At 42.2% G+C, this 13,544-nt stretch overlaps 1 protein-coding gene across 1 annotated transcript in view; it reads right to left on the reverse strand.

The window, feature by feature from the left end:
- LOC124594445 (dynein regulatory complex protein 1) overlaps positions 1 to 13,544 on the reverse strand; it is a 326,671-nt gene that overhangs the window by 134,174 nt on the left and 178,953 nt on the right. The window contains exon 8 of the mRNA XM_047132821.1: positions 6,208 to 6,349. Coding sequence (XP_046988777.1) covers positions 6,208 to 6,349 — 142 coding nt within the window. The remainder of the gene's footprint in view (positions 1 to 6,207; positions 6,350 to 13,544) is intronic.

Genomic DNA, 13,544 nt, shown 5'->3' on the forward strand with positions numbered 1-13,544 from the left:
TTTTTTTTTTTTTTTTTTTTTTTTTTTTTTTTTTTTTTTTTTTTTTTTTTTTCCTCCGGCAGATGGCGCCACATTGCTGGATACACATGTAAAGTAAACTAAGTTGAGATAAGAAAATTACAGACATGAATGAAACAAACATATTAAAGAAACAAGACCAAATGCAGAAATAAAGTGCTAGCACACTTCATACATGGGAAAATTAACACAGGAGGACGAGGACCCATAAGAGGGTGGCAGGTGCTGGGCAGACGCGACAGGGAGTGGGGAAAGGCAGAGGAGGGGTATACAAAAGGACTCGGGGGAGAGAGGGGATATGGTTTGGAGTTATGTCTCATGATATGCGAGCACACTGTAAGAGCCCCTACGAGTTTTCAATTCGTCCTATCGAGCCTGTGTAATTTTCCCATGTATGAAGTGTGCTAGCTAGCACTTTATTTCTGCATTTAGTCTTGTTTCTTTAATACAATTGTTTCACTCATGGCCGTAATTTTTTATCTCAACTTAGTTCAATTTACATGTTCATTCAGCAATGTGGCGCCATCTGCCGGGGGGAGGGGGGGGGGGGGGGGGGAACCCACGATCTTCCTGAATATCATTAAATGTACGCTAGATGGATGCCAACACTGTTTTATATTTTGGCATTATGATTAACTTTTGCTCTTTGATAATATGATAAATAATTTTAAAATTTTTAAATACATTTTTAAAAATTTTTCTAGGTGTGCTTCTCATCTGTGTTTGTTCCTTTTTTACTAATTTGTACAATCACTTCTTGGTGTATATAACTGTACTATGTGGTTATATATCCATTTTTGTAAATATTTCAGTATTTTATCATTATATTTTACCTCACTTTGTATGTCATTTCTTCTTCTCATTTTTATTTTAGCTGTATCTTTTTGCGTAGAGGATGGGTTTGCTTTGCAGCGCCCCCCTTATGGTTTCTTGTTGTCATAGTCAATTCTCAATGTATCACTTTATGTTTGACCTCTGCTTAAGACAGTGTTATTAATCAGGGCACATTTTCACTGAAAGGTAAATTTGTATGTGCATTTTAAATAGTTTAATGCATCTTTATACATTTAATTGGTTTTATGTTGCTTTATGTACATTTATTCATTTGGTCACTGTTATTAATTATTTTTATTTTTATTCTTGTATTTGTAGCACTGATGATGGCTGTTAATCAGTTGAAATCGATTTGCAAAAGTAAATAAAGGAAACATGATTTTGCAACTGGTTACTGCTTATTTGGTAATATTAAAGAATGTTACATTTTTGATGATGTAATTGTAAATGCAGTGTGGCTGTTGTTAAGTGACAATGTACTAGCAATATGTTATTGTAGTTTTTGCTTATCTGCATTTCCCATTATTGGATGTTTCCTTATATGCTTTTTCTTGTGGTTGATACAGTAGTTGTAGTTCCGTTCGGTTGTATGTAGGGCTAGATGTTGGTAGTAGCAGATTGTAGATAATTGTAGTGAGCTAGTTACTTCTCCTAGTTTATTTTATTTCACCCTTGTTAAGTTATTAAAGAGTGGAATCTGTTTTGTTCTTTTGTTTGGTGCTTGCTTGTTAAGTTAATCTTGAACAGAACAACGTTATTTTAGAGCCCTCTTGTACAGTCATTCTGGACCAAAGTTAAGTCATATTATTTAAATAATGAATGGATGTATTCCAGGATAAGTTCTGTTGTGTATTATTGTTGCTCATTGGGAATAAGCTTATTGTATTTCTTTTTGGGTGGCATATTGTTTCATCTCTTTTATCATCAGATTTTGAAATTATTGTTCTTTTGTGCTCTGGTATTGTAATATATATAAGGGATGTATGTAAAAAAAAAAAAAAAATTAAAAAAAATTTAAAAAATAAATAAATAAATAAAAAGCAGCTTGAGGCATAATTACAGAAACCAGTACTTGCTGTTGAGACACTTGTCCCACTGTTGCACAAGACAGTGAATGATTGTCTCATAAAATTCCCAAGCCTGCGATGTTAACCATTCTGCACATACAGCAGGACGTCGTCGTCCACGGTGAATAGTTTGCCCCTATGCTGATGTTCTTCTTTGATCAAGATGACCCCCTTCAAAATTCACTTCCTGCAGCATGGGACAACAGTGAATGCTTAGCATTACTCATTAACCTTGACCGCCCTTCGCCAACCGATCAAATCAAAAGGACCAGGCAATCTCACCCATGGGGTCATTCTGCTCCACGACAATGAAAAGCCTCATACGGCCAACACAGTTGCAGCACTCCTGCAGAGATTCAAATGGAAGGTTTTGGCCACCCTCCATACAGTCCAGACCTTTCTCCCTGTGATTCCACCATTTTTGGTCCCCTTAAAAAGGATCTGAGTGGCAAACGATTCACCTCGGACAATGACGTCCAGCTGTACGTGCGGAACTGGTTAACATCACAACCCCAAGAATTTTATGAGACAGCGATTCACTGCCTTGTGTCACAATGGGACAAGTGTCTCAACAGCCAGGGTCAATACTTCTAACATACAGGTACTGGTTTCTGTAATTATGCCTCCAGCTCGTTTCTTTTTGTACAACCCTTATAGTTCAATAAAGGGAACACTAATATAAGCCCATGCTTGCACGACCCCTAGCCAAACTTCATTCCACTGAAAACTTATACCACATGACTTACATAATTTATGAGTAACAAGGAGCTATAAAAATTATTTCTCTACTAATGTATTTTATAATATAATAATTACATGCTGCTATACTATATTTTTGAGGTCTAGGTAAATCTGTATGTACCAATAAGAGCAACAGTACTGAAAAGGCATGCAAATGCATTAAACTCATGAAACTTTATTAAATGTAAGGTATAGCAGATCAGATTCCAAAGATTGTTTTGAAGCTTTACCAGGCAGAGTCATTTTGAAGGTTGTGTGCTGTACCCTTCCTGTGACCTTTAAACTGACTTACCCAGTCAGTTATAGGGGGGACCTAAAGTTTAGTGTGGATTCTGAAACATGATACAGCTCAGCATTTTTCACGCCAACTAATATTTCCAGAGGTGTAAGAAGTGATAAGTGACAGATAAAAGACCTAGGATTGGCTAGGGATTGAACACGACTCATTTGTATATGTAGTCTGCTGCATTACCACTGGGCCACCAAGCCATTATTAATAAAACAAAATTGTTTAAAAAAAACTAATCAGGTTGTTATCAAAATGAAAAAATCTAATTTCACCAAAAGAAAATATCTACATTACAAAATGGCTAATCCATTTCATAACACCCAGCCCAGCTGCAGGTTGCCTATCTAATGCCTTCCAGGAGCAACAAAAATTCGATTTTCAATATTTCATATACAAGTAAAATTCTCAAGCTTTCAATGGCTATCTCCCCCACCATTGTCAGGAGTGAAACCACTGATTGCCATGGCTGTCACGTTTTCCACTTACATAGGCACAACTGCAGCCTCTGCCACCTGTCAGTGAGGCCAAAATGACACCTGCAGAAAGTGAGTAGGACAGTCTGAAGTAGTTCCGAATGACATCAGATGGCATGAGGGGCTGGCACCTCATTTGAAACTGCCACTCCCGTTACCCTACAAGTGTCAAGAATCTGTCTCTTCTTCCTTTTGATATCCAAAGCCCGCCCACCACATGTCCTACTAATTGTGTACCCCTGGTCTCTGTTAAAATTTTTGCTGTTCAGTCTAATCATGCCTGCTCCTTTATAATGGAATCCCAATATGTTGATGCACAAGCCAGGACACTCACATTTTCAAACTGTATTTTTTGTTCGCTTCCCAGGCAATCCTCAGCTAAGGCCAACTTATCAAACTCCTTTTCTTTAATAAGTTACTTATGCTCAATTAAACTCTTTGCATTTGTGCAAATTGTCAGACCTATATAGATGCTGCCAAATTCACAAGGGAACCATACATCCCCAGGCACATGAAGAGCTATGTCATCTTTAACAGGGCACTGCATATTTTGTATCTTGGAAGCAGGTCAGAACGCTGGTCTCAGTCCAAGTCTCCGCATCACACATCCTAAATTGCTGCTCATTACCCCACAGTATGGAAGGAAAGCATATGGCTTGGCCTCTCCTGCTGATTCACAAGGCCTCCTCGTTTGATGGCACCTGAAAGTGTCAGCAATGTCTCTCGTACTATAACCATTCTTCCTGAAAATGTGTCTCAACTGATGCAATTCAAACTGTAGGAGATTTCTGACAGAAATAACTTCTGCTCAGTGTACTAATGAGTTCAGGACTGCTTTCTTGTATGAGGATGGAGAAAACTATTGACATTCAAGTATCGATCAGTGTGCATCGGTTTCTCGTACATTGAATGACCAAGCTGTCTTCCTGCTTCCCTGTCAACTAAAACATCCAAGGACGGTAGCTTGGCAGCTACCTACTGGTAAACTTAATGATGGAATGGACACCATTCCTGTGATTAACCAACTGCTGGAGTGCATTTTCACTGTGAGGCCATATCAGAAAAGTGTCAATGGCATACCTTAGGAAGCAAGACGGATGCAATACCATAGAGTTCAAAGCCCGTTCCTCAGAGTACTCCATGAAGAAATTTGTGGCTGCTGGAGACAGTGGGGATCCCATTGCTGTGCCATCCATTATTTCAAAATATCATGATACAGGAAGGATGTTGTCATTAGAAAATGATGGAAAAACTTGACAATTACAGGTGGAAACTGTTGGGCCGAATGATTCAGTGTCCCTCATTCTGCCCATGCCAGGCCTGGCAGTCAGTGGTTTTACTCCTGATGGCGATGGCAGAGATAGCTGCCAAGAGCTTGAGAATTTTATTCAAATTGATATGGCTCAAAAATGGAGACGATTTTACTCAGACATGATCTTGCAAAAGACTCTTAGGACAATATTTGAAATAGTTATTGGCCAATTTAAGAATTTAAATTACTGTCATGATCTGTTAATTAAGAGGTACAATCTTATGTTAAAGATTTAACACTGTGAGACAAATATTACAATTAGGAACTGTGTGTATGTCTTGAAGCAACATAAATGATCACACACAATTATCCAGATCACATTCATCCAGTACTTGAGGATGAGAGCACTCAGTGAGTTGCAACAAACTTTATAAATAACTTCAAACTTCGAAAAACATCGTCTTGCTACACTACCTCCCCCTTCCCTCCCCCCATCACCATCCCAAAAAACTAAAATAAAATAAATGATGATGAAAGTAAAAAAAGTTTATAGGTTACTACATTCTTGCTGTGCAGTAAAACTACTGCATGAGGCATGACAGTTTCATTTATTACTTCTTTACTACTGAGTTCACAATACAATTTGCAGATGGTATCTAGATATACAACTGAATGTACTGGACAATCATATCATTGTACAAAACATAGTTCATAGGATATGACAGCATACACAATGAGATGTGTGTAAATCAGCTTTTTCTTAAAACAGAGTGCAAATGATCTAGACTATACTCATGCAGTGTTTGATGATGAGAGCACTTAGCAATTTACAACAAAATTTAAACGCCATCTTTTTAAAACTTTTCTTGATTATGTACTTAACATCAAATACTTAACACATTAACTCATTGGTAAAGTAATCAGAAGTTTGAAGCCGTTTTCTACATTTGAGTTTGATTCTTTGAAGAATCAGGGGTTTACTGATTTTTGTGTCTGTGATTTTTCAGTTTAGTGCCCTACATTTAACAATGGCTTGTGAAAAATGTGTGCCTCAGTGGCCAATTAGCAAAGTGTTGCACTATAAATCTCTGGGTATGGGATTCAAGCCTCAGATCATCCATGATTTCTTTCCATCACTTACCACTTATTGCATCTCTGGTAATGATTTCTTTATGAGAAATATGCTGTGCTGCTCCATGGTTCTGAGTCCATTTTAAACTGTAGGTCCTCCCTATACTAGGCTCAGAATGCCACTTCAAAGGGTACAGGAAGGCAAGTGCAGATCATTTCAAATGGTCCACGACTTTTAAAGTCCTATGCAATAGTCACTTATCTCACATCTAACCAAAAACTGATTTTAAACTGATCTACAATCATGGAACATAACTGGAACAAAGAGTCTGAAGCAGTATCTCTCTGATGCATAATTCTTAACTTGGTACACTTTTAATAACATCAACAAATAATAAAATGTAAAATAGCTATGTTTGTGGAAAACATGCACACATAAAATAAAGAAATAATGGTGAGTACCTTTTTTCTCAGTAAGATTGTCAACAGCTTTTACTGCTGCTTGATACGAAGGTAAATCAGTTTTCTTCATTTTTGGAAAGTCTGGGGGAACCCATGTCAGTCCCAAAAGTTCTTCATGAATAAATTTGTCTGCTGCCAGAATCTGATGAAAAAGTAAGCAACATTCAGTATTTGCTTAAAAAAGTTCATTATACATGCTTGGGTTATTATTATATAAGGGTGTAGTGAATAATAATGATTGTTATTATTATTGTCTTCTCACATTTTGTAGTTTAGCTTATATATTACCTCATAATATGTAAACAAAACCTATGTACTAGAATCAGGCATTACAATTCAAGCTTTGCCATAGCTGTGTGTGGCAAAGCAAAACTGATGCCGCTTCAACAGCCTTTTATAATGTGTTATTTTGTCTCAGCACTGTAAGGAAAGACTAGTAGTGCTTACACAACAAATTCCCAGCTGGCATTCAAATATAGTGTTATTACAAAGAAAAGTTTAGATGCTTTCAAAATTAAAGCGTCTTACATGGACTGGCATCAAATGATGCATTCAGTTGCATTTTCCAGACCCTTTAAGTCAAATTTGATGGAAATTTTCCACTAAACCCAAGGGGTATCAAACTGCCAAATCAAAATGCACACAGAAAACTGTCAAAACAAAGAGGTACTATACTCCCACACTAGCTAAAATAAAATGCTTTGTCCAAATACTAAATGGTAAGATCAAAGTAGCTAAAGATAACGATACTGCAGTTATGTACAGACCAAAAGAATCTGCAGAAAGGAAGTACAAAAATCAAAGAAGGAAAGCAGTTCCATATTTATTGAATAGGCTCACAATCCTTGCAGGCAGCATGGGATCTGGTTAACTAACAAAGCAAGAGGCCCACCTCTTGCTCTAATTCTTGCAGTCCAAATGAATTAAGTGAATATTTTATAAAGGTAATGGAGAACACAGTACATGAAATTTCTGACTTTAAAATAGATTGTGCAGTTTCTGTGAAATCTGTGAATAAATGCAGCATGGGCATTTGAAAGAAAGAGTATCAAAAAGACATAATAAAAATGGCGAGAAACAACAAACCATTAGAGTGTCCTGATATTTACAGCATGTTCTATATTACATTAAAAACTATAATCTGTGAAACTGCACAATGACTGACAAATGTAATAAATAAATGCTTCCATGCTGGGGAATTTCCAGAATTCCTAAAAGTAGCAGCCACAGTACAAGATTACAAAGAAGATAATCCATATGAAGTGTCATGCTAGAAACCCATGCCTATAACACCAGTATTAGCTAAGGTGATGAATTCCATAATGAAACATCAATTATTAAGTTGTTTTGAAGGAAGTAAACTCATGAAGGAACAATTTATGTTCCCTTCTATACTCCTAACTAAGGGGCATACATGCCTAAGTGGTATACTAGTTAAGAAAAATGACAATGACGGAGAGTGCTGGAAGAGCTGCAAGGGCTGGTTCCTGCATATTAATCCGAAAGGTAATGTCGTTGTTGTTGTGGTCTTCAGTCCTGAGACTGGTTTGATGCAGCTCTCCATGCTATTCTATCCTGTGCAAGCTTCTTCATCTCCCAATACCTACTGCAACCTACATCCTTCTGAAACTGCTTAGTGTATTCACTAATTCCCACTATATCTAACTTTAACCTATCCATTTCCCTTTTTAAATTTTCTAACCTACCTCCCTGATTAAGGAGTTTTCTTTCTCCTGATAACGACATCCTCTTGAGTAGTCCCCGCCTGGAGATCCAAATGGGGGACTATTTTACCTCCGGAATATTTTACCCAAGAGGACGCCATCATCATTTAACCATACAGTAAAGCTGCATGGCCTCGGGAAAAATTACGGCCATAGTTTCCCCTTGCTTTCAGCTGTTCACAGTACAAGCACAGCAAGGCCATTTTGGTTAGTGTTACAAGGCCAGATCAGTCAATCATCGAGACAGTTGCCCTTGCAACTACTGAAAAGGCTGCTGCCCCTCTTCAGGAACCACATGTTTGTCTGGCCTCTCAACAGATATCCCTCCATTGTGGTTGCACCTACGGTACGGCTATCTGTATCGCTGAGGCACGCAAGCCTCCCCACCAACGGCAAGGTCCATGGTTCATGGGGCGGCCAGAAGGTAATGACTACGGTAAAATTCAATGAGCTGATACCTCTTAATCAAGGAGGGCCCTTCTCAGGATGGAGACCCTGGACTGAGTGGATTGTGAATGGCTTACAGCCTTTCTTCAGCATTGTCTGGCAGCATGGGAACACCTACTTCAATGGTGCACTTGGCAGCAAAGGGGTGCCAAAATGGCCGGGGATAGAATAGTAATAAATCTGCCTGGCACTGCTGGTGCACACTGCACTTCACTGCACTATTTGCAGTACACTGCATGCAGTATTCCAATTACTGATTCCAGGAGGATGACCAGGTGTCTGGCATCAGGGTTTGTATACCCATAGTCAATAGAAGCACCTCAAGAGATGCAGCTCAGTGAGGTGGCATGGAAAAATGCGGTAGCACCCCACTTGTTAAATGAACTGTGACAGAATGCTAACACCAAATGCAGGATAATCATGCTGTCATTCACGCACACCCCGATGGATGGAGGTACAGTGCTCACCATTACGTTGCGGAGGTGTTGGTCACAGTTGGGCCATGTAGCCGTGGAGCCACTGCATAAAACTTGGTATGGTGCTATCAGGAGGGAGTGGGGTTGCTTCCAAAAAATCGCCAGGAATGGCGACTGGCTGTCCATATGCCACCTTGGCAGCAGCAATTTCCAGGCCAGTTCTGTGTGTGATCTGCAGGCCTAGAAGGACCAGGGTTAGGGCGGCAGACCATCCAGAAGAATAATATGTGAAGTGGGCTTTAAGTGCATGGTGAAACCGCTCCACCATACATTTAGCTGCAAGGTGGTATCTGGTGGTATGGTGGAAATTGGAGGGACGGGTGGCTGTCAGAGAGCAGAAGGTGGCCACGGTGAAGTGGTGCCCGCAATCTGTAGTGATGTTGCGTAGGCAACCAAAGCAGGACACCCACACTGAAACTAAGGCTGCAGCCACAGTTTTGGCTGAAATGTCTGTGAGAGAGGTGGCCTCCAGCCTGCGAGTAAATCTGTCAATAATTGTCAGCAGATATCAATATCCATTGGAGGAGAGTATTGGGCCAATAATGTCGTGGTGAATGTACGTGAACCAGCGTTGTATTGCAGAAAAGGCGGATTCAGGAGAGTGGATGTGCCATCTGACCTTGGGGTGCTGGCATGGAACCCAGGAGTGGGCTCATTTGCTGCAGTCACTTTGGATGCCTGTCCGGATGAATCGTTGTCTCATGAGAGTGGTGGAAGCGTGGACACTTGGGTGTGCTATGCAATGGCTGTAGTCATATGTTGATTTTCGGAAGGCAGGTGGAGGAAGGGGCAGAGGCGATTGTTGGGGCCACCAGGTTGTGAAGGACCCACGAGGATGTTGCATCAGATCTGGAGCCAGATATGGATCTTAGCTGGATGATGAGACCAGAGTCTGCATTCGAAAGGGTGTGGGCCAGGTCCAGGTCCCCCTCTTGAGCAGTGGCCTGGGCATAGGTGTTGGGTAATGGTGCAGGAGCGGCTAAGGCAATCTGCCACAATGTTATTGATGGCAGTGACCTTGTGGATGTCAGTAGTGAATTGTGCGATACACTCCTGTTGTATAAACTTTCAAGATGAGCTCTGTCAATGTCTTTCCTTCAAAAACCAGAGGCAAGGGGGCGATGGTCTGTGAAGATCATAAAGACGCATCCGTTGACTGAAGATAGGAAATAGCAGACAGCTTCATGGATTTCAAGCAGCTTGTGGTCGTATGTGCTCCAGCAGCAGTGACCACGCCAATCAAATGCCAGAGGCCTCTGAGGGTAGTAGGGTGTGGAAACTCCACCACTGCCTGTACTGTCTCGGGGAGGGGGCGAGAGCCAACGGCAGAGACTAAGTGCCCGAGAAATTTGAACTCACTCACCCGAAAAACGAATTTTGCCATGCTGAGGATCACTCCAGTTTTCGCAGATGGGAAAACTTTTGTATAGGTGATGGTGATGCTCAGTAGCATCTCTGAAATAAATGAGTATATCATATAGGTAGGTGAAACATCCCAGGGCACACTGGAGGATGTTGCCCAAAAAATCACTTCCATGTTTGTGCAACACTGCAGAGGCTGAATGTCATGAATGCACTATCAGGCAGGCTGAATGGTGTGATTATCACTGTTTCCTCAATGTCCTCTGGGGCAACTAGGCTTTGTATGCTCACAAGATGGCACCATTGTAGGTGTGAAGGAGTGGGACCAGATAGTGGTCAGGGGCGGTGTGGATGTTGAGTTTACAGTAATCACCACAAGGTTACTAGGAACTGTTCTCCTTGGGGGCAAGTGGAAGAGCCAAAGGCCAGTGGCTTTTGGAAGGGTGAAGTAGAGTGTCGGTGAGCTCCTTTTGTGCAATTTTGTGCTTATGAGGAGGAAGGGACAACAGTAGTTGCAATGTAATGCATAGCATCATGCTGAACATTATGGGGGCATTGGATGGCTGGATGAGGAGGGAGAATTCTCCAAGGAGCAGAGTATATGGGCCTGAAACTGCACATGTTGAGGTGGGAGTTGTAGTGGGCGGTCCTATCAGAGGTGCCATCAACTAAATGGCTATTCCCTACATTGGCCAGTAGGCTGTAATGACCATGGAACGCCTACTGCCGGTAGCTGCTGGGGTTTGGGGATCAGGAGCATTGAGGCCTGCAGCCAGGTTCATCCTCACCAAACCTCTGGTGGTATCAGCAAGCTGTGCCTAGTTCACAGTGGTTGTGGTTTTCAGGGGAGCAGTTGGAACTATGCCTGTTGTGTGACCGTTTTTGTCTGGGCCGGCATCACATGTATGAGGGTGGTCAGCGCCTGGAGGTGGGTGCCATGAGGTGAAGGCAGGCAACACTGGCAATAACTGCTGCCATCTTGGAGCTCAGGTGCGCCAGAAAATGGTAAAGGATGGGGACCTGAATGCTGAGCAGAGGGTCGTTAGTGGCAGAGGGAGTGAGTGATGTCACATACTTTGTGGCTCAGGGAGGAATGGGTGAATAGACAGAATAGACAGCTGGAGACGCAGACGCAGGGTGGTAGCCAGCATTCCATACTGCAGCCATTGGAGGAGGGGGGATGGGGGGGGAGGGGAGAGGAGTTATGGTTTTGAACAGTTTATTGGCCAAGACAGTTGTGTTGCCTAACGATAAATGGGTGTGTGAGGCCTGGGCAGCCTGTATGGGGTCCAGAAGGCGCACAAGCCAACAGTTTATCAGCAGGGCCATTAGTAATGACAGTGGCACGTAAAGTGCCCTCCACCACACACCATTGGGTGGCTTGCAGAGTATAAATGTAGATGTAGATTGTAGCTGCCAGAAGGGGGGGGGGAGGGGGGTGAAATAACAGCCTAGACTTGGGCGGCAGTGGTCACGTCGAGGAGGCCGACAACCATCCCTAATTTCATTGCATTGCTCATGATAGAGCAACCTGCAAAAACTGCCTCGATGAGCAGCAGTGTGACATTGTGACTGCGGAGGGAGGGGGGGTCTGCTGCAGAGTTGGCTTGTGCTGGGCGCACTGCCCATTGGTCAGCTGAGTCAAGTGGTTCTGTAGTGCTGACTATTGTGCGTGGAGTTCTGACACGTCTGAAGTGCTCGTAGGTGTTGGTGTGGGAGGGGTACGAGGTGCTGCTGGCTACAGAGTCTGTTGAGCATGACTGCCATAGGGGTGGGAACATATGGCAGTGACACTGCAACTTAATCATGAAGGCACCGTGTCACGGTATGTGAGATGATGCTGGCAAGCAATGTTGTGGAGAAGAAGATAGGCAGGAAATGCACGGCATGGACCACACAATACAGTCGCCACCTTGTGTTGTTGTGGGAAGGGATGTTCAGTACACCACACGGTAACACTGTGGCTTGTCTGTGCGCACACCTGTTAGCTGCGGGAGGGGCGTGATGGTACACACAGTGCGATAGCGTACACAGAGGGGTGTGGGGAAGAGTGCAGAAGGGGAATGATGGTGTGTGCGGAGGGAGAGCATGTGTGGAGGGGTGCTAGAGGGGAGCAGTGATGCATGAAGAGAAGTGGTGTGCATGGAGGGGTGTGGGAGGGTGGAGAAGGCCAGGGGCAGGTGGGGGTGAGAGGAGGACACGTGTGGCAGTAATGAGACTCAGCGCTTTGGCTTAGAAGGCACCAGTGAAGGAACAATTTATGTTCCCTTCTATACTCCTAAGGGACATACATGCCTAAACGGTGTGCTAGTTAAGAAAAATGACAATAAATGACAGGGAGTGCTGGAAGGGCCATGAGGGCTTAACCCAAAAGCTAATGACTTCAGTAAAATTCAACAAGCTATTACTTAATCAAGGAGGCACAGTACAACTTTCGGAATGGCAGGTCAATGACAATAGCAGCATGTGACTTAGTTACAAATACAAGTCAGGGTTTTGAAGGAAAAGAGTCCATAGCACTGGTACTTTGAGAGCTTAGTAACGCATTTTATTGTCTCCCACATAAGGCCCTGTTTGGTAAGCTAAAATCATACGGTACTGGAGGAGGCATTGTACAAACTCTTGTTAATGACATAAGCTCCCACCTTGCAGATTGCAAATGATAGGAGACTGTCCTCAATAGGGGGGAATTCATACAGACTAGCAAGCAAGTAGAAGTCCTATTCAGTGATATTGAAGTATGATTTATCATGGACAGGATGAAAATTGAGAAGATAAAATTCAGAGGATGATATACAGCCTCAGTAATAATGGAGTATTAGGTGATACAGCAGCCATTAAACTTTTATTTATTTTAAACAATGGAAACTCCAAGTACGAATATCAACAATGTGGTTAAAGATAGATTGCTATTTAGCATAAAGAAGATACCAACTCTGGCTGATGGACCTGAATGTGATTTAAGGAAATGGTGGAGAACCACAATCAGGATGGCCAGACCGAGCCACCCCACCCTCCTGAATAGGATGTCAGTGTCTTAACAGCAGCACTGCCTTGTTGAGCTGGTCCCTGTTGTTCCTTGATTTACTCACAATTTGTTTCAGGTAAATCATAATACAAACATAGTTCCTTTCTTCATCACTGCACACATCAAGGACACACATTGGTGACTCCTGGTCTCTAAAGATGCTGCTATGCACCTTGTACTAATTCCAGTCCGTTCAGCAGGCTGACCCCATGCCCACACACATTCGACTATGCTCCTCAGTCCACCAGAGAAACTAAGTCAGCATTTTCCCCATGAGTGAAACGTTGAATTCAAAAGAAT

This window comes from Schistocerca americana, chromosome 2, assembly GCF_021461395.2.
Source record: "Schistocerca americana isolate TAMUIC-IGC-003095 chromosome 2, iqSchAmer2.1, whole genome shotgun sequence".
Lineage (NCBI taxonomy): Eukaryota > Metazoa > Arthropoda > Insecta > Orthoptera > Acrididae > Schistocerca > Schistocerca americana.